Here is a 26052-nt window from a genome sequence, read left to right on the forward strand (position 1 = left end):
TACCTTTCTCTGTTTCATATGCTTTTTTTTAATTTTTTTTTTGGTGCTAGCAATTACTTTTGAGTGGGAAACCTTTCTTCTTTCCCTCCTGTTGGTTACGTCATTGCTAGGTTCAAGAGAGTATCTCCAGCATACTCCAGCATAAAATGGATCCAAATAGAAGGATAAGGTACTAATATCTCTCAGTGCGTTTCCCCCCCCCCTTCAAACTGTTTTTAGAATGGGGAATATAGAAAAAGTTTACACTGAGGTGGTTTACAAAATAGACTTCCTGAGATTTTAAAATTATGCTGCAGAGAAGACTTCACAAACTGAAAAGGCCGTATTTCCTGTAGTAGAGAAAAATAGTTGGGCGTGGTTGCTCACGCTGTCTTCTAAAAAGAAAAGTATATACATAACAATATACTCATGGGAAAAAGCAAAAAAAAAAAAGCAAAACTATGAACAACATGGCAATGCACTGTGATAACAAAAACTCATCTTTAAAAAATATATAAGAAACAAGCATACTGCCAACATGGAATACATCACACACATTGCGCCAGTCAAACCAAAATGGTCTAGTAATTGCTATTCTTAGTTTTACATTAAGGCAAACATGAGGCTAAACACATGAAACTAACACTACTAGTTTAGCTAATCCACAGCAATTTACTAAATTGTTACACAGAACACATGTAGCTGTGTTACTTTAACAAGTCAAAGCTTCTTTCCTTAAAATGGAAAAGGTGTAATAGAATAGGTTAAATTTCACTTATAGCATGTGGTCAAATACCAGTTTTGAGTATTGTCTTTACAGGTAAGTGAACTTGAAGTTGCTTGTCTGTTTGAACTGGTTTGCTTGAACTGCTTTCTGTTTTAAGAGTAGTTTCATAATAATAAAAAATACTCATAGGAAAGACAAACTGTTTACTTTCAGCAACAACCCCTTTTATTTTAATGTTTCAAATTTTATAGATCACATTAAGATATCCTACTATTGTGTGATACCAAACAAAGCTTGCCTTTAATGTTTGTAATATAATGGACTAGGCTATTATTTACACTGACTATATACAGAAAATATAAAATATTTCAATTATAATATTTTAATTGGGTCTGAATTTATTGTTGTCTATTTTTTTAATAGATAATTCTATAATTTCACCCTGTTCCCCCAGTATACACATATTTTGTCACTTACATTGATGGTTTTGTTTAAGGGTATGACTAGCTATTAGACAACGTTTCTAAAGGAGTTTCCAAGATCAGGTAAGCATTACCATTCTCTGTTTGACCTGTTCTATTTTGACAGATTTTTATGTTTCTCACAAATTTTTCCCTGATGATTTTTAATTTTTATTTTTTTTTTAAGAAAGCAAGGATGTGCATGCACATATTTATTAATAGCTATGTTTTCACCAGTTAAGTTCTCTCAGCCAACAATTCACGGGAAAAATTATAAATGGATTTCACTGTGTGCTTCTCTAGGAGGGACTAGACAAACTCTGTTTCAGTGGGATTTAGGCACTTAAATATATAGCAACTTTAAAATCCAAGGCTTCAGCAATTTTCTAGGTGACCAGTATAATTCTTTCAAAGCTAAATTCACATATTTAGATTTCTCCTTACATATTTATTTATACACTATCTCCATTAACAAATATTTATAAATATACACAAATGTGTGTGCATGTATATGCATTTCTTTCAGGAAGTCTTTCGTTCTTCATTGATTTTTTTAATGGATGCATGGATGCATCCATTTTAAGCATGTGGCAAACAATGTAATATAATTAAAAAAGGATCATGAGAGAGGACTTGGAAAGACTAAGAAAAAAACAGTGATAAAGTATATGAACTTGGAATGAGATTTTGATCGGGAAATGAGCAATTAATGCATGTTAAAAATCCATGTAACTGAGAGATGACTCAATGACACCGAATGACTGCAAAGGATGGAGGACTCTTTTTTGTAGCTACTATGTGATAAGAAACAAATCAATCAAGCTTAAATTAAATTATGTAAAATACATGACAAATACAGTGTACAAAAAAGAGGCAAATACCTGAAACCCTTCTTCTTCTCATGTCATTCCTAAATCACATTTGTAGACATTGTTTTGTAGAAATCAGTTTCCCTGTATTTTTAATTATGTAAAATATGTGCTATATATTTAAATAGCTGATATAGATCGCCTTATTTTTTATGTCAGTCTTTCAGGCTTTCTCTTTTCCTGTCTATTTATACTTTGGGAAGTTCCATGGAATTCTTCCCCCTTTTTCAATGAAGGTAGCAAAATTTTTATAAAGAAAAACCATGAATGACACATTATGTTTAAGAAGGAACTGGGATTTGTTTTGAAACAGAATTTGGAAGATAACACTTTAAATAGATAACAAAACTATGAATTTATGCATGGTTATTACGTTCTTAAATGAGGAGGTTTTCAACTTTACATAACTGTGGCTTTTCAACCTACAACAATTCCTGAACTTAAACTCTCAGTTTTGTTTTTGGTGCCAGTTGCTAATGTTTATAGCTTGAATTATGAATATAACTTTACCTTGCATAGGAAGTGGTTTATATCTGTATCTCTAAAACTGGAGCCCAGCCATAACGTTTGTGTAACTGATAAAAATCTGCTACACTGGAGCAAACTGTCATCAATATAAATTACCTGAAGAGTACGGAATTGAACAAAAAGATTATCACAAACCTTTTAACTGAAATTAGGTGATCAACTTTATGTATTATGAATTCATTTAAATCTTAAAAAGAATTAATGTATTTTGCTTTTCAGTAAGTGAGAGATGAGAGACAGCTGATTCTCTGATGTATCTGGGTTTCAAGTTCCTAGAAGCTACATTTTGAGTTTAATCTTCTGAATTACACAAGATTTGTAAATTTGGTAAAAGAAAACATTGCCATTAAACTCAAGGTAAGAAATTATTATACATTGTTTTATGTATCTTTATATAAAAAGTTACAAGTAGCAAGCATATGACACAGAAATGGAACAGTAACAGCAATAATTGTGAATGCATGCTTTTTACAATGTATCTAATAAAGGGATTTTTGCCAACTCAAATATTCAGTAACATACATGCAGATTATTTTCTCAATGTCAAATTCAGTCATATTGCTAGATGCTTATCCAACAAACATTTCTATTGAAGTGATTATGAATGGCTAAATACCTGATTTCAATAAATTGTTCCTGAAATTGGGAATAAACTTGCAACAAAAAGAAGAGAGAAAAAGAAAAAGAGAAATGACTGATAAGCATAATAACCAAAGTCTTATTGCCTTCTAGTAATTTTACTCAACACTGCTGAATTTTGTCATGTTATGAGAATAGCTGGTCAGAGAGTCCATAAAACCTCTAGCTGGTGTTTCCAAGGACGATAGTTTCACATTTCATTGTAGCATGTTCAAAATCACCAGGTGCGCACTATTCTCAAGCAGTCTATATAATGAAAACAATGTACATATAACAAAAGTTCAATGTAAATCTTCTTCCACATATCACACAACATACAAGTAAATAACAGACTTATAAAATATATTAACTGAAATAAAACTAGGATTTTTTTTTTTTTTTTTTTGTAAAAAAAAAGGGACAGTCTCAGTTAGGAGCTAATTTCTTCTTCAAGTTTGCAGCAAATCTCCAAATGTATTTAAAAACTAAGGAACACTTAGTGGTCAGCAACCAAATTACAAAAGAATCATATTATTGTGCAATGGGAATATCTTGCTAAGGAAGTAAGATATGTCTGTACTTCTTAGGTTTGGATAAAGGCAATGAAACAAAACTAGAAACATGTCCACTCTCTCTTTCAGACAGCTGAAATAATTCACTATAGATTTTTCCATTCAGAGTTTGCATGACTGCATGAATAGTTGTCTGAAAGCAAAACAAAGTTAAAGTAAGTTCTCTCCGTGAGGAAAAATACAGAAAAATATTTACTTAAACTATGTAGAAGCAATAAAAGCATTAAAGGTTTCTTTCCCAGTAAAATTGCTGTATACATATATACACATATAACCATGTATATACACATATCTGTTTATATATATATACACATATACATATATAAATTGACAGATTAGCAGCTATCTATAATTTCATTATAAATATCTGAGATTATGTTTATTTAGATTTAACACTGATAAATTACACAAAATAAAAATCCTAGGAAAAGACTCAAAAATTGAAGTTGAATTTGCAGACATTAACATTAACGCTACAGAATCTCTATCAGTACTACCACACACCCTTCCCCTGACACTTCAAAAGGTTGAGTGAATAAAATGAGCTGAAAACTTGTAATTCCACATCTTCCTGGCTGGGGTTAGATTGCCAAGTTTTACATACTAATTCACATGCTGAATTTTATGTTCAAAAATCAAAAAATAAACACCAGAGCCATGCAAGAGATCTGTCTTTATAATGTGTTTGGAATTAAGGTTATATTTAGCTAGGGGATGATTGTAGTACTGTCAAGAATAAGGAATTAAGAGATTTTGCTTTAGTTTACAATACTAAAGTTGTAATCTGTCTTTCATTTTTCTTTGTATTCAAACGTGGCTCTCTCCGAAAGGTGATATGTAACTTGAGAATTAACATGCATTTCAGCAATATAACAAATAAAATGAAAAGCAACAGATGGTTCAATTGTTTTATAGGTATGTTTACTTACCTCAAGTTTGTCTCTTAGACCCTAGTTGTGTTGTACTCAGACTCATGTTTGCTTAGAGACCCAATGAGGCAGAACCTGGAATGTTATGGCTATTTCATTCAAAATAATAATGTTTGTATAGAAAAAAAGAAATATATGCATATAGATACTTAATAAACAGTATACCTTGATAATATGAGCAATAGTCATGAAGTCATTTACATTGGCATGCAGTTAGATTAAAATAATAAAATAACTTTCTTTTAAGAGACAGAAATGCCTTAATGTAAAAAGAAAATATGAAGGGCATGTAAACAGTCACAAGAAGTGCATAAATAATGCATGCAAGAGAAAACACATATATAAAAAAAGTTTCTGTGTTCTTTTTCAAATAAATTGTTCATAAATGTTTATGCTTTTCTTTTTCTTTTACTTGTAAACTTTTAATCATCCATATTTACAGTCATTCAAAGTGCAATATACAGTAGAAATAGCTCTTTTATTAAAAATATCATGCTTGACTTTATTTTTTTATTGATTAGAAAGATTCCTTTTAACTACATTCTTATATGTAAATATATGAATATTCTCTATTCACTATTCTGTCTCATGTTCTAATTGAGATAAAGATAGATGTTAATATAACAAGCCAAGATACTGTGGTTATTAATGGAACAGACACAGTAAAGTTTTGCAAATATTGTAATTCATTATAGAAAAGATAAGGTTTTATGAGAAAAGGGGTTTCCTTACCCCAGGTTTTTGTTTATCATTATTGTGTCATGCATCAAATAGATATAGGTATTTTTTATTTATTAATGTATTGATTTAAAGATGTTAGATCAACAGGGGATGATACTCAAGGCCACCTCAGTTACAAGGAAACCACATGTATGTGGCTCTTTCAAAAACTAGATTCACACAAAATCTTCTTTGGTTTTTAACAATTGTACCTGTTTTCTGTTGACCTGTGTGTGTATGCATTTGGGTACATGCAAAATAGTAAAAGAAAAAGAAAGATATAAAGTATAAAGGTAAAGCTGAGATACAGGATCCTTCAGGAAACAGAGGCAGAGAAGAAAGAAAGAGAGACAGGGAGAGATAATATAATGGTATGTGCTATCAGGAAACAGAAATTTAAACAATAAATAAAGAAGAAATAAAATATGTGTTTACTGAATAAAGAGTGAATATGTTTGGGCAATCAAGTCCTTACACAATAGTCTTCATCAAAAATCTATTGATACTGACCGCTGAACAGCTTTATCATGTCTGGACAGCCTGTGACTTGTGGTTGGTACCTCTTCAATTTCGTCTATCTCACACGCATCTGCAGCATCTTGTGAGTAGCTATGCTTCATGACAAGGATATTTCTCCTGTTCATGGGCTGAATGAGTGGTTTTACAGGCTGGGGTTGTATTTCTGTCAAGACAGAAGCATCTCTTGTGCTGAGGTTACTACGGCTGCCCTTAATGCTAGACACTTGTGATCCACAGTGATGGTCATGAATGCATTTTGAAGATGATCTCCGCAGTTTATGATAATTTTCAAAGTCATCTGCAACATCAGCAAGGTCAGCTGTAGGCCCTGTCCCTCTGAGGGTGCATAACTCATAATGAGGAGGCTCAAACACCTCCTGGAACACTGTTTGATCAAAGTCTGTTTTCCTTTGGACAAATTTTTTACGAGGCTGCTTGATCTGTACTATAACAGAGATAACAATGAGGATGATCACAATGCAAGAAGTCACCCCAATTATAGTCCCACTGGTATTGGTAAGTTGGTCCAATAGGTTAGCTTTTCTTTTTTCTGTGTGACGGGAGAAAAAAAAAAAAAAAGCACAGCATTAATTGCAGTTCAAGAATAAAAACAACCACGATGGGTTCACAGATTACTGCAAAACTGAGCCTAGTCTATGTCTGTGTTTACTTAATCAATCTCTCTGACAAAAAGAAAAAGGAAAAAATCAGGTATTCGTGAAAGCCAAATAAACAACACACAGGTCCTCTGTGTGCCTATTCATTTGGAAAGTGATTTATTCAGGGTACGTTACAAGCTTAATTAGATAAAAGAATTATTTATGCTTTTTATAAAAAGCAACCACCATAACAAGCAGATGGCTTTAGTGTCACCTCTGAAATCTATTTGCCTGCTAAAGCCCCCAAGACTGTTACAGACATTCTCCTCATTATTTTCTGTCTCTTCCAGTAAATATATGCAACTAGAACATTAGCACCAATGAAAGAGCAAGACTTTACAGGATTTAAGAAAAAATTCTTCTTTGCATTGGGAACTTCCACTGAAGTTCTAATATTTACGAGCTGACTGGGACTGCTGACAGTATTCAATGAAAAAGCTAAATGAGGAGAAAATAGAAAAGTTACTCAAACTGAGGTTTCAGAAAGAAAAAAAAAAAAAAAAAAAAGCGTGCAAATTGTTTCTTTTGTTCCTGGCCTATTAAATACCATAACTTTTCTAAACACCCAGTAAAATCCAAAAGCTGATCCTACATATTATCCTTTACTCAGGGGCCTCTAGGAATTTAACCAGCAAATTAGAAGAAAATCAGAGAATATGCAGTAAAACAATAAAAAGAAAACCAGTTTCACCCTACTGTTGTGTATATTTCTCTGTGATTTGCTTTCAAATGGCTGCAGACACATGAGACGGTGACTGAGCTTTGTAGAAATCCAAGCTGAAAGCATTCACATCAGTCTCTCACAGGCATAGCAAGACGCCACAACTGTGATTAAGTATCAACACCCAGTTTCGTGTAAGTTTTCCTAGCAACCTTAAACATATCAAAGGACTTAATAAAAAGTTTTTGAAGTGAAAGTTATTGGCACCAAAATAATAACATCCATCTCTTCATAATCTCATAGATACCAAAAATGAACTTCTCAGTACTCCCCACTCCCTATTCTTGTAGATTCACCTAAGGTTTCCCTAATGGACTGCCACAGACTTTGGGGAAGTAAGAGAGGTAGAAAAAGCAACACAGCAGCAAACAACCTTTTTACTGGGATCAGCAAACCTCCTTTTTCTAGTTAGAAAAACAAGAGAGGATAAACGCATAAGACCAAATAAAAAGATACTTGGCAAATGAAAGATGAAAATAATTCTGGAAATTAAAGAGTGGAGAAAGTCTTCTGTTTTCCTCTGTGCTGAAGAAGTAGAGAACAGATAATTATTTCCCAATCATATGTTTAGTTTCTTTGAAGAATATTATGCCATGCCACAGTTTTGCTGTGTTCTTTTGAAGTGTGTTTTCATTTGCGTTTTACCCTATTACACTGCTTGTCAGGATTTTACAGGCTTCAGCAGACTTATGGGCTGACTACTAATCCACCTCATTGTGAATTTCTTCTTGATTGGTTCCTAAATTTGGTATATCCCATGTTTCCAGGAACAAATCTGTGGTAGCGAGGGGGAGCGGGAGGGAAGTGAACTGTCTCCCTAGCCTGTAATGTAAGTTAGTTAAGCTCTTTTCCCTGAAGAAAACACAGATGTTGATTTTTTTCTTCCAGAAACACAGAGCAATATTTAGAAACCATTGTGAACACCTGGTTAGGAGCATAAGTCCCTACCTATGAAACAGACGTTATGCCTGATTTCCCGTGCCTGTTCCTTACTTTTCAATTTCACTTGATTATAGTAGATTTGGTTGCTTTCTTACAGGGTTAATTCAACTTCCCCTTGGCTTTTTAGTGCACCTGGGCTATTATGGGCATGGCATGAAGCTAAAAGGCACCTGCTACCCATATGTTACCCCACTGAAAAGGTAACTACGACAAAGGAACCAAAATATGACTTATAATTACATTTTAGATTATACAGAAAACAGAGACCAAGTGATCAGAAAGCCTGCTAGAAGGACATAACCAACACAAATCAACACCAAGCAAAACAAATACAAACACTGAAACTAAATCCATCGGTACTTTTATCTCTCTTCATTTTCTCTATTGCTTGATGTATGGTCTCCCTGAATTACTCTTCTAGAGCTTTGACCCATCTGGCACATACTTAACAAGAAACTAAGGATAAGATGCTGTATCCCATGCAGTCTAAATGACCTGACATTTCCATTTCTAAACGTTACCTTTGCAATGGTTTTCATCCCAAGGATACACACAATTCTGGAGTCCGTTGCAGACCAATGTATTATTAATACACATATTACTGTGGCAAAAGAATGTGTTGGCTTCACAAGGGGCTAGAAACAAGAGAGAAAAACCGATATTAAGTAGTAAATCATTCACCTCTCTGCAACGAACACATCTAGGAGTGATCATGTAATCTGTAACAGGAAAACGCTACACACACAGGTTCCTTGAGCATATTTTATATTCGACATGCAGCACTGAGACCACTCCACTGACACACTGTTTATTATTCTGCGGCAAGAGATTTTCAGTTCTAAGACAAGTGGGCTTTCCCACAGTCTGACTCTCATGGTTGTAGTAGCTTGGTTCTCCATACATTGGTGGGGGGTCACTGATGTGTTATCAACAGTTTTAGCTGCAGATCCAACACACAGCACCCTATGGGCTGCTGTGAAAAAAAGTTAACTGTATCCCAGTCAGATCTGGTGTATAATTTGTTTTGAAGTTTGTTGCTGAAACTTGTTTTACAAGAAAACTTGTGTAATTCAAAGAAGATATGTACTTTAGTGCCCGTATCAACAGTGCCTAAACCTTTATACATAGACAATAAAATTACACACCCCCAAATACGCAACCATCCACTCAGATATAACAGTATGCTTATACTGTGCCTCAGCCAATGCAGAAGACTGATCAGCCAGGCTGGTTCTGACAATTGATCAATTTTTGGAAAAATGTGGTATACCATCTCCTAAGCTGCAGTGACCCTAGTCAGGTGTTAAGCTTTTTAGGATTTTACTTTAAAGTGACAGAAAGAGGAGAACAGCACACATGCATATTAGCAAGGGAGGGTGCTTTGGGACAGCCCTTATCTGTCGCTGTCATTTGGGGATAGTGAGGGCTGAGCCTGGAGGATTCATACAGGGAACCCACTGGAGGCACTATCATTCTTTCACACTCTAGCTGCAATCCCTGTTTCTGGACAAAGCGAGGATCTTTTGGGACCAGTTCTTTACAACACACAGAAAGAGTCTCACTGCCTGCTCTAGGCAAAAATGTGAAACAGAGAGGAAGAGAATTTTTGAAAGCGAAACCTAAGAAAAGCTAATCAGGTACCTATTCAAAATACATGGTAATAAGTAGGAAAGGCACAAGAAAAGAAGACCCAATTGATAAATAGAGAAGGCACAAGGAGTGATAGGGGAACAAGGGGGAAAAAAAAAAAAAAAAGGAAGTGCAGGATTTTATGCTAATAAAGCCATAAAGATTAAATAAAATAAAAAACACCACCAAAACACAAAAAAACCTACACAGTGGCATGGAAGGCTTTAGAAGTGAAGTGGTGAGGACAGAGTGCTGTGTCTGAGTAGGCAGAACCTCCTAGATATGTATGACTTGCTCTTGTCACTTCAAAATCAGTCTGATTGCATCCTGAATGCAACAGCAAAGAAAGGATTAATAACGGAAAACAACACCCAAAAGAATAGAGAACAATTTAAGGGAAAAAGGGACAGTTGTGTAAGGCAGAAATAAAGGAATTTAGAAGCATAGTGGTGGTAAGCAGAAAAGAACTAGAGGAAGGTAGTAAAGGAAGTGAAAGAAGAAAGAGAACTGCACAACAGAAATAGATGACACTTAAGGCATTCTGCACTGAAAGGAATGACAAGAGATTTTACATCAAATGAAAAATATTAGGAAATGTTTCAGAAATAAGAGAGAAAAAATAAGAGCAGCACAAAAGACATTTTTTGCAGATTTAAGAAGAAGGGATAATTATGCAAAGTAACGGCAGGGAGATCTGGAAATGAAAGGCAAGATAAAGGAAGAAAAAACAGAAATTTTCAGTTTCTCTGAATTGTGCTGTTGAACTATGGAGGAAAGGGTTAATATGTGAATAAATGTCAAAACTAGATGAATAGCAAAGCAGAGAAATTTCAGAATAAGTACAGCCTATTTAGCATGAGAGAAACCCAAATGTAAGATTCGTAAACCTAATGATAAACAGACCTCTCTTGTTCATGTTTATAAAATTTGTATGGTCAAGCCCTCTCTGTGATCCCTTGGACCTGGAGTGATTAAGCTGGACAAGAAATCTATATATTTTGCCCACTCTAATGAAGGCTTTTTGTTGGAATGAATGAAAGCATCAAGGGAAGCTGAAAACGTGTCAGTCCCATTATACATCGGAGGAATCAGGTTTTTTGTCCTTGAAGAGGCACAGCAAAGGTGTCTTGGGATGCTGCATCAAGGACATTCTAGTAATAGCAAAAAGACAAATTAACTGGTAGTGAACAGAATTCTTTTACAAGAAGATGGATCTGTTCCTGATGCTTTCCTGAAGCTGTTACAGAACCCAGGATGGGAGTGAAATCAAGCAGATAAGGTATGTGGCAACAACACTTTTTAGCTTTACCACAATCTTGAGCATCATCTATGGCAATACTTCAATATATAAATGTTTAAACCTGAGGAAAGGTTGTGGATGTTTTCACAAAAGGAAGCTACTGCTATTATTTGGTTCAAAAGAAAGCAGCACAAACCTCTCTGTCCAGCAGAAGCCTTAATCTATCAATCTACGGTCTTCTCCCTGAGTATATAAATGCCCTTTATATGAGAGAGCAGCAGGAACGCACAGAGCTCTGCCTTGGGTTGGGTGAGGAGCCAAGTGAGATTTTTTGAGTCAGGATTAGCACACAGCTACCAATATTGTAGTTGGTGTCTGTTACCTGATCAGGGACAAGAAGTAGATGAAACCTTCTTCAGACATCTGGAAAAATCCTCATGTTCACAGGCCTTGGTCCTTATGGGAGATTTTAACCAATTGATATCAGTGAAGGGAAACACAGCAGGGCAGAAGCAATCCAGGAAGTTTCCAGAGTACATTGATCATAACTTCCTGATACAGGTAATCAAGGAGCTGATGAGGGGAGCTCTACTGGGCCTTATAGTTTTATAAACAAGGAAGAACCAGTCAGGGATGTGAATGTCAGACACAGCCCTGGCTGCAGTGATCATGAGATGGTGCAGTTTAGGATGCTGCAGAGAGGGAATAAAGTAAAAAGTAGGATCACAGGTCTGGGCTTTAGGAGAGCAAAATTTCACTGTTGAAGAGTCTGTTTGGAAGAATGCCATTGAAGGTGGTTCTGGAAAGATAAGGGTTCCAGGAGAGTTAGTTGATTCTGTAAGAGCACTTCCTCCAACCTCAATAGTTGTTTATTTGGACAAGCAGAAAATCCAGTGAGAGCAGCAGTTAGACTGCACAGATGAACAATGAGCTCCTGACGAGACTCAGACATAAAAAGAATGCGCACAATTCAGATGACTCCAGCAGAAAAATAGGGTCACTGACCAGAGGTGCAGTGATACAGTTAGGAAAGCTGAAGTCTACTTGGAATTAAATCTGTTAAGGGTTGTAAAGGGCAACAAAAACTACTTTTACCGGTATGTCAGCTGCCAAAGCAAGATGGGAGAAAATGTGACTGTGATGCTGAATGGGAGAGAGGTCTTGGTGACAAAGGGAATGGAAAAGTCTGAGGTACTGAATTTCTTCTTCATATCCATCCTTTTTTTTGATGAGATTTGTCTTTTGGAGTTCCAAGCACTTGAGATAAGGGAGAAAACCTGGAGCAAGAAAGACTTGCCCTCAGTGGGAGAGGAGCAGGTTAGGGAATATTTAACCAAACTGGACAGACCTGAGACCATGGACCCTGATGTGATGCCCTCAGTAGTTGACTAATGTCATTGCGAGGCCACTCTTGATTATCTCTGAAATGTCATTGGTAATCAAGGGAGGTTTCCAAGGTCTGGAAGAAAGCAAATCTCCCCCCATCTTTGAGAAAGGTGAGAAGGAGAATCCTGAGAGCTACATGTCAGTTAGCCTCATCTCAATCTCTAGGAAGGTGACAGAGCAAATAATCCTCAAAACCATTTCCAACACATGAAGGACAAGAAGAGTGTTGTCTGCATGGAGTTATGAAAGGGAAATCATGCTTGACCAACATGACAGCCTTCTACAATTGGATTACTGGCTTGGTGAGTGAAAGCAGTGGATGATGTGTTTTTCTAAGAAAAGCTTTCACCCTGTTTCCCATAACATCCTCAGACAAACTGATAAATATGGGCTAGATAAATAAACAGCGAGTGGGACTGAAAGTAGACTTTCAGTTTAAAAACTGCTAAACTCAAAAAATTGTGATCAATAGCATGAAATCCAGCTCGAGGCCAGTCACTCGTGATGTACCCCAGGGTCAGTACTGAGGCCAATACTCTTTAACCTTTTCATTAATATCCTGGATGATGGGACAGAGTGTATCCTCAGCAAGTTAGCAGGCCGTGCAAAACTGGGAGGACTGGCTGATAGACCAAGTGGCTGGGTGGCTGTACAAATGAGCCTCAATGGGCTGGAGAATCGTGAACTTCAACCAGATCAGCAAAAGGAAATGCAAAGTCCTGTGCCTGGGAAGGAATAACTTCATGCACTTCATGCTGGGGACACACTGTCCGGAAAGTGAGCTTTCAGAAAAGGTGCTGCTGTGCAATAAACTGACCATGAGCCAGCAGTGTGCCCTTGTGGCAAAGAAAGTCTCCAGTATCCTGAGCTGCATTAGAAAGAACATTGTCAGCAGGTTAAGAGATGTCATCCTCCCCCTCTACTCAGCACTGGTGAGGCCAAATCTGCAGCACTGTGTCCAGTTCTGCGCTCCTCAGCACAAGAGACATGGACATACTGGAGTGAGTCCAGCAAAGGGTCACAAAGACCACTAAAGGCCTGGATCATCTGACATGTGAGTCGGGGCTGAGAGAGCTGGGACTGTTCATCCTGGAGAAGTCTCAGAGAGGGTCTCATCAATGTGTACAAATACCTCATGGAAGGGAGTAAAGATGACAGAACCAGGCTCTTCTCAGCAGCATCCAGTGACATGACAAGAAGCAATGAGCTCTAAACAAATACAGGAAATGCCCCTTAAATGCAAGAACAAACTTTTACTTTGCGGCTGGTCAAACACTGTGCAGGATCTGGTTTCCCAGAGAGGTTGTGGAGTTTCTGTCGTTGAAGATCAAAAGCCGACTGGACACAGCCCTGAGCAAGCTACTGTAGCTGACCCTGCCTTGAGCAGGAGGATTGGACTAGACAATATCCCAGAGTCCTTTCCAAACTCAACCCTTCTGTGACTCCCTGAAAAGATGCCTTCATAATTAGATTAAAAGTAACATTGGGGAACACACAGTGATGTTATTTCTCCTGTGTCCCAAAGCTGCCTTGAGTCAAGCTCTGCCAAGGTTCTGGCCTAGAAATAAGTGAGATACTGTGTTCAGTACAATGAAGATTTCATAATGATTATAACATAAGGGAGCAAATTAGAACTAAACATATAACTCAACTTCATGTATTTGAATAACTTTAAATCTTTGATAAATGGTTGGATTTTTACAGCATGAAACCACTATAATTTAAATTAAATCACCAGTTGAAAAAAGAGATTATTATTAAAGGTTCTTTTTCCAGTTTGGATTTTAACTGATAATTATTTTTATGTAAAATTATATTTTATATAAAATAATACATACCAAACAAAAACCTTCAAAGACTTTCATTCTACCTGATTTTTAATGATAATATTTTCTTTTTAAAAATCTATGTAGTATGTAGGGATACTTTGTATGCTAATATACAAACAGGTTTTATAGTTATTGAATTAATTATAATGTAATGTCTTCTGCTTTGCAACTAGTATTTATAGTGAACACAAGATGGTGCACTTATCCTAGAAGATATATAAGCAAGTGAGTTAACAGGAATAGACATGATATCCCAGAATTTTTTTCAGGTTTAGGTAGTCTATACTTTAAAAAACACTAGACTAAAAAAACCCCCACTATTTCTGTCATCTGGCTTGTAAATATATTTTGTTTCTAATACAAGTTAGGAACTTGTTGTAATGATCATAATTCCAGAATGTTACCATCACAGTATTAAAAAAACCTGAGTTTAGTGTTTGAAGGTTACTGCTTTCAAAATTTATAAAAATTCAGCCAATGGAGTTGTCTGTATTTTCTTACTTTTGGAAGGTTCTGGGAATGCACATGGGGCCAATAATCTATAGTTTTTCATTTATTAATGTAAAATACTAATAAATTCTTTTAATCCTGAATAGTTATAAGGCAGAGAAACATAAAAAGCATTAATAGTTCTTCCATATGCCATGTTTACAGAGTAACCTGAAATAAAAGCAGTTATATATATATATATATTTTTTAAATACCGTTTTCACTGAGACAATAAATATTCACAAGTAATGCATGCCCATTTATATTACAAAATAGTATTTATAAAGCACTATAGTAATTAAATATTGTGTTGTTTTAATAATTATTACTATTGTGATTTTATGACACTAATAATACATTATCTGTATTTGTTGATCATCATTTCGTTGGGCATGACAAGATACTTTGGGTATAAAATGCAAACACGGCCAGGTCAAAACATTTTTACAAGATGAAGTCAAAAGCTGACTCGTCATGGAGCTGGTGTGAAGCCTGGCTGTTCCAACTCAGTGTAGTGCTCTCCCCAGTGTATTTGCACTGTTTCTGAGCACCAAGCAGAGTCAGCTCAACTCCTTTGCTTCTAGGGTGTGAACTAGCTCTGAGCAAGCAGCTTGGGTGTCTACGTCGCACTTCATTGAACTGTGTGGATTTACCCTTTGAGCTTGTCTCCAGACAGGGATTTCAGTCTGGGATTCCCTAATCTCACATGAATGCCCTACCCTACTTGCTATTTTTAGGCTTCTTCCCCCCCCCCCCCCCCCCCGCCCCCCCTTCCCTCCCTTCTTGTCGTAACATATTTGAGAGGTCCTGCTTTCTTCTGATAGTGAATGGGAAAATTCCGAAATCTTAACAATGGTTAAATGTGAAAAATATTTTACTTGTTAGACATTTCACACCTACTCCTCACGTACTCAAGATAGCTCATTGAATCATGTTCTGCACACGAATTCTTTAAGTATAGATCATTTGGATTTTCCCACTGTTACTGAAAAATAGAGCTTTCCTTCGGAAGATAAAGAAAAATTAAATTCTTCAGATGTTCCTTAAATCATCCTTGAAACAGAGAAAGAAGTTTTCTCTCAGCCTCTTCAAGGAACATTTCAGTCATGCTGAGAAACTGTTTCACTTTATTAAAAATATGAAATTATTGATGGGTTTAGTACCGTACACTGAAAGTATTTTACCTAAACTAAAATTACTTCTCTTTCCATTTGCCACTAATGAAAAAAAAAAAAAATCTTATTAAAATACAGCTATTAGAAACCTGAAAATGAAATGTACTTAATATTGAATTTTCTTTCTCAGCCACCTTCAGACAGTTCTGTTCAAGATAAATGTAACTTTTATGGATAGTTAATACCAGATACACATTGATAATCTACCTTTAAAAAACACTTATATGTGGTTTCATGGGGGTTTTTTGATATACGAACTCACCAGAGAATGGCAGCTCAGAAGCATGTGCTCAGAGCTCCAGTCTGTGTTCAGTTTATACACTCTAGGCACCACAAAGAGTTATTTTGTTCAGGGTCAGAGTCATTGGGATGCTTAGCCAGTGAGGGTTTTTCACTAGAGATAGCTGCAAATAGCACAGAGGGGAAGAAAATCACATGAGTGCTCACCAGTAAGGAGGCAATACCAGTGTTTCCTTTTTTATGTATTAGTGTGGAAACAGGGAGCAAAACCAGCAAAGCTGCAATCTATTTATACTCCTAAATCCTTGCAGAGGGCAACCATCTCTTCACGTGTTGCACTTATCACTTTGTTGTTCCCTTTCTCAGTAGTTCCCTTTCCTTTACCACAATAAACACAGTCATTAACGCTGCATACCCGCAGTGCCTTTTCCCCATTAGAGAATTGCCCATGCTGGGGTGATCATCTTCAGGGATTCTGGCTGTAAACAAGGTCTTGAGTGCTGTTACTTGATAAAGCTGTGCACTACTCTTCTAAACATGGCCCTAGATTTCCATCCAAATATGGGGTTTGTTAATAAAAAGAAAAGAATGATAGAATTTGTGCTCCTTTAGGAAAGCCAGTATGACAGGGTTTTAAAAACAGGCTTAGATCTCAAAGGAGGGGCAACAAAAGAAGAGGAGAAATTATACTTTTCTGATCTGGGTGTTGTGATGCAGGGTTATGGATGGAGAAGAAAGCTGTGCCACCAAACAGCAGTCAGAGGTGAGAGAACGAACATCTTGCCTGCTGTGCATGCAGAGGGATTTTCTCTTAACCCATATGCCCTGGTTCTACGAATCTGCTTTTAGGTTAAAGCGTAGGTGTGTCTGCTCAGGAGCAGCTCTTTGAAGAAGCTGTAGGTGTAGCATGTCTGTCATTAATCAGGCTGGAGATCACTCTCACAGTCATGGAAAATGAAATGAACAGTTAGTGGGTGAAAAAACAAAGACTCGTTTTGCAGGTCTTCTTACCAAATGAACAGACACCTTTTGATATCAGCTTTCTTGTGGGGGTTTTTTGTTTGTTGGTTTGGTTTTTTGGTTGTTGTTTTTTTTTTTTTTTCTGATTCTTAAATTAATTTATTGGATATTTAAAACCTATTATAGATAATGATTACCATACACAAAAATATGATTAGATATATATGTTTAGAAGATATATTAAAGATTTAAAAGGTAAGGACATAAGCAGACAAAACCCATAACGCTAGTTGCAATAGCTAATAATCCTGATAGTGAAATATCAGATCATCACTCTAAATTATCAGCTATTAAGAATTAGTTGATCTACTACTATTTTGATGATGTGAGAATCATTACTAATTTTCTGGTGTAGAAAATTTAACAACTTCTTGCATCGTATGCTTTTCCTTCCAACATATTTATAGCACTGATGCAGAGAATCACTGCTAGAGGTTTGGAAACTTGTAAGACCACTCTTTACATGCCAACAAAAAAGACATGTATTTCAAATTTAGTTGGAGCACACTGATCAAACTGTATGAAAATATAAGAAATCTGTTCTACACAAATGTCAAGTCCCCAGGAAACAGCCCTATAACAAGAATTAACACTGAACAGATTTACAAACATTCCTCAGGCTAAGTAGCCTATTTCCACAAAAAACCACTTCCAGTTCGCAGAGCCTTGTGTAAGGGAAGACGCACAAACTTGACAACTTCTACACTAAGAAGAGGAACTTGGGTGGGCTACAGATCATCACACCTCCTGGTCATTCCCACAGCAACAATAAATGAAGGACTTTTACTTTGTCACTCTATGTGGCACATAACCACAACATAAATGTCATCTCCTGTTTTGTTTCTTTCTCGGCTCTCAGTGAACAAAATAGCTTTTTTCCTCTTTCTGTGTCCCCAAGTAGAGACACAGGTGTCTGTTCCCTGATGCACATCTCCCTGAATGAGGTCTGACATTCCTTCTCTTCCATGCAGATGATCTAATTATTCCCACATGCTGCTGAAAGACATTGCAGTTTACATGCTCTGAGCTGTATCTCGCAGTGCACACGCCGGACATCTGTTCTAGCTGACTCCTGACAGCCAGCACCAGTCTGCAGCATAGGGCAGCACTTAACTTGACATAGAAAGTACAATCTGTATCACCTTTAAATCTTTAAAGTAAATTTCCAGCATTCAAAACAGATGCAGTTTCTTCTACTATTTATGAGCAGGCGGTGTATATATATCTCAAAGCACAATTTATCTTGTAATAAATTTTCAGCTTTTAGTGCACAATGACTGTTCAAAATAAATTTACAGAAAACCATCATGTTAATATTTTCAGCTTCCCAGTTAGAATACTATGCAGTATAAACTATCATCTGTTTACAAGAATGGAGTAGCTCAAAGATGTAGCATGACAGATAAATACCTTAGGAATACTGTAAGAGAAAAAACCACATTTTTCCTTATTTTCCTTTAAAACATGAAAGCCTTGCAAACACACACTTATTCAAACCTTCATTTCAACTTAGTCATCATAATGCTTCACTCTCCAGATCTTTATATGCTCTGAACCTCCAGTGTCTATGCAGTTGTTTCTAAGGTAACAGATCAGGATGCCTTGTGAAAAAAAATGTATCAGATCTTGAATATTCAAGACATCTCCAGTTGCAGAAATGAGAAAAGGGCAGTATCATCTCAACTGAGGGTTCTCAGTATCTTTTAGAGCTCGGTCTGATTTACAGACAAGAAAAATATAATCCACCCTAAGGCTGCAGTGTGAGAGTACAGTGGCGTATGCAGTTTCAGGCATGTAGACTGTCAGAAATTTTTAATCAGAGCCATAATTAAGGAATTACGGAGGCTGTTCTCAACAGAGTCTCGTTGCCTCATTGCAGGGCACACACACAGAGAATACAGATGAAGAAAAGGTTTGGTACGATTGTGCCTTCATTCCAACCACTTAAAGCTGCACAGAAATCTTCCTGTCAGACATGTAATGCAAAAATCAAAAAATACATTAAAAATGAACGTGAATCGGCATTATGAAAATACATGTATATAGTCCTTCCTCAAGGACCAAATATGCATTATTTCCATCAAAGAAAACAAATCATTATCTTTCACAGGTGATTACCTGAGTCAATCATTTTCAGTGAATGGGATTATTGGCTTTTATTGAAGGTTTGGGGTTTTTTTAAATTGTCCAGAACTACCTTTGGTTTCTTTCAAAGGCTATTTTGCTTATTATCTGAGTCCAGAAATCATATAAACATATGAATTCAGGAAAGGTACATAGAGAGAATATTAAGCAAAATATCATGTAAGGCTTTTAGAAAACTTTTATTACTACAAAAAATTAACTAAATTATTTGCTTAACAATATCTGACATATAGGTTTATTAATATATGCATTCTAGAATATGCACAAGCAAACCCATCATGTGTGACAAAATAATCATAAGGTATTTTTCAAATGCCCTTCATAATGAGATCTAAAAAATCAAATTCCTAGAAAAGGATCAGGCTTGATAAAAACCTTCAGAGCTGCATTATTTTCCACATCGTGTAAGGGAAAACTGAGACATAGCAGCCTGGTAGCTTGGGGATCAGGTAAAAGTTACAGTCATACTACTGGAAAGGTCATAACTAATCATGCCTGGTTTTCCGTCTCTGAGTCTTGTGCTCTACCTACTGCACTACAAATTATTGTACACTAGAAATACTTGGACTAAAACCTGTTCTGAATATTTACATTGTTCAGTGAGTACTTTGCATGAAGAAAACATTAACAGTTTTGGGGACTTATTGTCATTTAACAAGCTGAAAGCAGGTGCATTTATTAGGGTCTTACGTTCTTGGAAAGATGTGAAGAGCATCTGGAATCGGCTGCTTCTACTGCCTTCATCTGCCCACATGCGGATTACACCAAGACCTGTCCGCAGCATTACATCATTAGCAACAGTGCTGCAAAATTTTGCTTTCAAATCCTCCACGGAGCTGCTTCCATCATAGACAGCTACAAAATTCCTTTTGCATTCATTGGAATTCTGCATCTCATAGTCCAAGAATCGCAAATAGATCTGTGAAACAAACAACAAAGGCAACATGTACAGACATTTGAGAATGACTAAACAAACACTAAGCACCTTTGCTCTACCCTGTGGGAGAAAGGCTGCACACCACCATCAGAATAATTTTTCTGGAGCTGGTGATCCATAGGCCACTTCTCTGGAAAGGCATTCATATGGAAAAGGAGCACTCTTTATACTTCCTGATATTTTGTCTTGCTTCAAAGTAGAATCTAGTGGAAGATCTAGATATTTTTGTTCTTTGTAGTAAGGTCCTAATTTCCAAATATATACCCATCTTTGAAAAGTATGTACAACAGTCCTTCAAGCTGGAGGACAGAGAAGCTAGAATTTTATTATTTCACTGGTTGGCACAGTATTGCACTATTACTTGCCTGACATGGAAAATAATAAGGCAAATAATTGCTGCTCCCTCCCCAGAGTCAATATGTGTCATCTTTGTGATATGTCTCAGCTACACCAATTCAGGAAGAGAGAACTTGGGAGCCAGGCAGAACTCAATCTTTTTATGTTTCCTCAAGCAGTTTGGACACAACCTCATCTTTCCTAAACAAAGCCTTATGGTATATATCTTTATAATTTAACAGGGTTGAAATCAAGTGTATTTCATAGAAACATCCAGAAACAGAAAGTTTTTAGGAAATGTCTCTTGCGTACAAGCTAAGTTCTCTCACAAAAGTAATAGATGTGTTGCCCTCTGCAAAGAACTCTTTAAATCCATCCAAAAAGAAGCAGGGGTGAGGAGAAAATACTGTTAATTTGATATTCAACTCTATATGGACTTTAATAGGGAAAACCACCCATTTTAACAACAGTTGATAATACAAGCAACTCAAATATTCCAGTAACAGATAAGGCAGGTAATTTTCAATAGATACATGATACATAATCAAACTGCCAAGTATACACAAGAGTCTTCAGGAAAATGTTACAGAAAGGGGAAATAGGTAAGAAATAACATAAAACGCCAGCAAACATATCCAGCATCCAAATAGCCAAAAAGAAACTCCACTGTATTAGATATCAAATATATTTCTTCACATACAAAAATCTTATTAGCTTCAGGTAATTTTTTACATGCAATAGCTTAAAAATTGCTTAAAAATTGCTTTTTTACATGCAGTTGCTTAAAAAGCTTCTCTGGATTTACATAAAGTACACAAACATAGCATATCCTAGTAGCAACAGGACTCACCACTTCATTAATATATTAAAGCTCTTACAGTTTGAGAATTGTGTGCTATTAAGCAGTCAGTCCCTGTTTAATAATAGCTCAGATTTTTAAATGAACCTTTTTCAGGTAGCATATTATGGTACATTTTCATTCCTTGTTATGCTTAGCAACTGGTCTCTCGGAAAAGACCATTTGTAAAGCAATTTTTACTAGCATATGAAATTTAGTATACTAAGTTTCATTTTACTTGCCTCACCTTTTTCTAGTATGTTATTTCTTACAATAATCCTTACTTATGTTCCAACATTCCCATCCTCCAGAAGAACTCAGAGAGATATATTTCAATTAAATTGCAGTTAAGTGAATTCTACATTCACCATGTATCCTGGTTTTTAAATATTATAAATTAAGGAAGTTTCTTCCACTGATCGCTACAAAATGGAATAGTTAAAAGCAGTACACAAAGTAATATTTAGATGTCAATATCTTCTATCAAATAATACATTTTATAGTGTTTTTTATTTCATTTATGGGTTGCTCCACCCTTGCAGTGGAATGAAAAATTACTAGAGTTCAGTCACCAAACACTGCTGAAACTTTCTCACAGTATCCACCACTTGTTATAAACATGTTTTGAAATGTCTTGCCACTTCCTCTCCTACTGGGTGACATGCAGTTTCCATTCTTGTTAAAACAGGTCACCTACTTCCTTGGAAAAGTCATATTTAAAGGCTTGTTTTGAATGATGAAGATTTGTTGAGTGCAGAAAATGCATTTCTGAAGTTCCTCTGCACTGGCTACACCCCTTTACAAGTCTCTCTCCTACTCAAGTCTCTTCCTCCCTTCCTTGGGTGCTCAGGCCCCCTTTACTCCTTCTCATGCTCCAAATCCTTGTTCTTGGTGTTCTCTGGCTATTTAAAACATTTTTGTCTTGATGATATCTGATTACTTTAGCCCCACAGGTAAACCTCATCTTCAGTGTTGCTCTGTCTCTTTTCTGTTTATATAGCCTCAGCCAATTCCATGGCCACCAGGCAGATGCCTGACCTTTGCTGCCAGCTACTTCCTAGAAACTGTTAACACCTCTGAGAGTAAGTGTATGAGAACGTGCAGAAATTAACTGGAACCAAGCAAAAATGAGCAGCAAAAGGCCAGTGACAGGGCTGCAGACAAGAATTCTGTACCAGTCAGTGACTTGGACACAACCACGCAGAACTGGGATGGGCAATGTGAGATGGGCTCTCACACTTAACTCTCACGGTTTGATAAGACCCTCTTATATTAGTGGCTCCTGGGGTCCAGCTGGCACAGGCATGCTATTGTCCTGCCAGAGCAAGATTACGCACGAGGGAGGGAAGAGGCAGTTCCATAATATTCACACCCAGCAACTGGCCATAGCTGGGACACACCAGAGAGCTGCTTCTGTGTCCTAGAGACCAATCACTCCTGCTCAAAGAAGAGTGTAACAGGGCACTGTGAAAGCCTGGCACCCAGCCTCTGCTGGGAAGCTGCTGAGATAGCACCTAGTCCATCTCTGCATATGTGCACCTTGCTTTTCTTTCCTCCCCTAACAGAAGCAACCTGCTTCAGATGGTCAGCTTTGTCACGGGTAATGCAATAAAACCTTCTGCAGCTGATTACATGCAATATTGTATACACATGACTTGTTTAGAAAGTGGAGCATGTCATAAATCTCATGAGAAAGCACAGCAGACTTCTAACATATTGTCATGAATCACTACTTTTATGCCATATAAGCCTATCATATGTATACTATCTATATGTTACAATATATCATATATAGATATGATAGACCGTATAGGTATAATGCAATGTACATATATGACATTTTTATCTTACTCCACTCTTCAGGAAAGTTCTTACCTACTCCAGAAAAAAAAAAATCTTAGTTTGACTGCAGAACAATAGGAAAACGTTACCTTAACTAATGGGGAAAGATCTCTTAGGCTTGTTCTCTATTTCTACCCTGCTGTCTTTTATATATATATATATATTTATATGTACATAAGTATGTATGTATACATATATATAAGCACACGTATATCTTGTATAGGGTATCCCATTTCAGTACTGAAATGTAATTTATATCAGTTTTCATTTTTACAAGAAATGTGTGCTAATCCTCACATCCTCACTGTGGTTATAAAACATCAGCTCTCAGCAATTTCCAGCATTCATCAATTATTCCTGATCTGTTCAAACAGATTGCTCATATAACAGTACAGCCAAAGTCTTATTTCTATGGGCTTATCACTTGACAGTCTCTAGTTTCTGGTAGCATACTACCCATATAAAATAGTAAATATTTCTTAAAGTACCAGTTATAAATGCTGAGAAGGAATCAAGAGACAATAACTTATCAGTTCACTTTGAGTCTTTCAGTGAAGAAGCCAACACTTTCAGTTCTTCCTAGGCCTGAATTCTGCTGTCAGTCATACCAGTTCACTCATGTGTGATAAATTCAGCTAAGATCATAACATATATAGACTTGATAGATACTGGAACTACTGGAAAAAATATTTGACTTAAAAATCTATGTCTATCCTTCAGAAGAAAGATGGCACCTTCTGCAATGGCATGGAATTTCATAAATTAGAGAAAATAAATTCCTGACTATTCTGAGGTGAGTTGGAGTTTCACTCTCATAGTCTTCTTTGGAGATGACTGTTCCCAGAACTCTATCTATAAAGTAACGAGGACTTGATACAAAGCTCACTGAAATCAGTGGGTATCTTTCCATTTACTTATTTGGATCAGAACTATGGATTAAGACTGCAGTGCATTTTTAAAAACTGGAAACTGATTACACAAACTGACAACCTGATATTGGATCAGATTTTATTTTAAAGAGCTGGAATAATTTAATTGCATCTGCACGCCTCTGCCAATTTTTATGGTTTTATTACTATATATTTGCCATTGTTCCTGTCACTGGCTGTAAGACCGACACTGGCAGAAGAAAATGACTAATAAATTCAATTCTCCAGGGAAAGAATAAAACTGATTCCGTGACAAACTGTTATCTAATGCTAAATGTACCTGATACATAGTTTTCTGAAATCAGTGGCAATATTCTCATTACTTTCACTTGAATGTGGATCTCACTAAAAGAAATTAAGTAGAAAGTGAGAGAGGAATTATCAATATTTCTGGTTATTTCATTTACTGAGACCTTAGTCATTACTTCTACCAGCAGTGGATAAGAATTTTTCTCCCCTCCCCCCAAAAAAATTAACAAAAAAGAGGTGACAAACCCCTCCACCTGCCTTCATTAAACATTTTTTCATTGATGCCAATGGGAGCTTCTGGAATTATAACATTTCTGTAGATACTGACACATTATATTAGCATAATGGGGACATTCTTGTTGAAGAGAACATCTTACTTGAAAGAAGCAGCATACCTGCTATATCTTCTTCTTTCACATTTTTGTTGTAAAGTTTTAATAAGACACTTTCCTCAAATCATCAGTTCCATACTACTTAGAAGAACAGGCTGCTAGTGCACAAGTAATAGCTTTTACTGAGTTTCGAGATGTCACTGCAAATGCCAATGCCATTAACACCAAAACTGATAAAACCTCACTACAACTGTGGCATATATAATTCACACTTGGTCACATATTTTAAATAATTGTCTTGTCACCTTTAAGATCTGTATTGTCTTCATAATAATGAAAAGGAAATACTGGATAAGTTTTACTATTTTTTTGATTTAAATTTGAAAACAACAGAAATCTCTGACTGCATATATTAGGAAAAGAAGAATGATTGAAAACTATGAATAATATATCACCTCAGTAAAATGATTAGATTATAATCTCTTCATAGTGAATCACTTCTGATGAGTTCTGCTTTTTAATCAATCACTGAAGGTTAGGGCTGACAACATGATTGATCAGGCCAGTCAGGAAAAGCTTCAAACCATATCCCAGCATATCAGACTTAATATATGTGCACAGACATTCAGTCCCTTAAAACCAAACCAAACAAATAAAAAGCCATCGTTCAACTGCCAAAAGTAATTTAGATGTAAGATAAAAGCCTCCTCTTCGTCAGGGCCTAACGTCCAGATTTTGCATATTCAGCTTCTAGGTTCAGTCAATTCTCTTGTAAGCACAGGACTAGGTTAAATGTTCCTATGTCTTTCCCCATTGCTCAGTGATCAGTTACAGTGCCTGTTTTATTCTGCGTCTTGTTCAGCTCTAAGTGATTACAAAGGACTTTCAAGATGATACATCCAGAATTTAGGCTTGGGAAGGACAGTTTTTTAAAGTAGATTGTGCAACACTAATTAATCTCCTTCAAGGCAAAAAGACAACTATGTCAGCCTAAAAAGCATATTACTAACAATTCTTGAATTTTCTTCTAAAGAAGCCTGTTCCATAGCTTGGATCCTAAACTTTTTTTTTTTTAAATCAATGTTGCTTCAGCCCAAAATGGCTAACAGTACATGTTCTGTTCAGTTTTTTGCTTGTTTGGGGTTTTTTGACACGTTGGGGCCTGGTGTTACTAGTTTGAGACCACGCTGTG

The 26052-nt window shown here is 36.3% G+C and overlaps 1 protein-coding gene across 9 annotated transcripts in view; it reads right to left on the reverse strand.

The window, feature by feature from the left end:
• Positions 1-2931: 2931 nt before the first annotated feature.
• The window catches only part of NETO1 (neuropilin and tolloid like 1), a 68092-nt gene continuing 44971 nt past the window's right edge, over positions 2932-26052 (reverse strand). The window contains exons 7-11 of one of the 9 annotated variants that reach the window (XM_074899304.1): positions 20088-20316; positions 8766-8879; positions 5914-6472; positions 4684-4734; positions 2932-3449 (exon numbers count right to left, since the gene is read on the reverse strand). In XM_074899304.1, the coding sequence (XP_074755405.1) occupies positions 4698-4734; positions 5914-6472; positions 8766-8879; positions 20088-20316 (939 nt within the window). In that variant the 3' untranslated portion in view covers positions 2932-3449; positions 4684-4697. Of the gene's footprint in view, positions 4773-5913; positions 6473-8765; positions 8880-14021; positions 14058-16254; positions 16397-20087; positions 20317-26052 lie in introns of those variants that run through there. The other 8 variants (XM_074899299.1, XM_074899298.1, XM_074899300.1 and 5 more) reach the window with 8 other exon arrangements.

Source organism: Athene noctua, chromosome 2, assembly GCF_965140245.1.
Source record: "Athene noctua chromosome 2, bAthNoc1.hap1.1, whole genome shotgun sequence".
NCBI classification, from domain to species: Eukaryota; Metazoa; Chordata; class Aves; order Strigiformes; family Strigidae; genus Athene; species Athene noctua.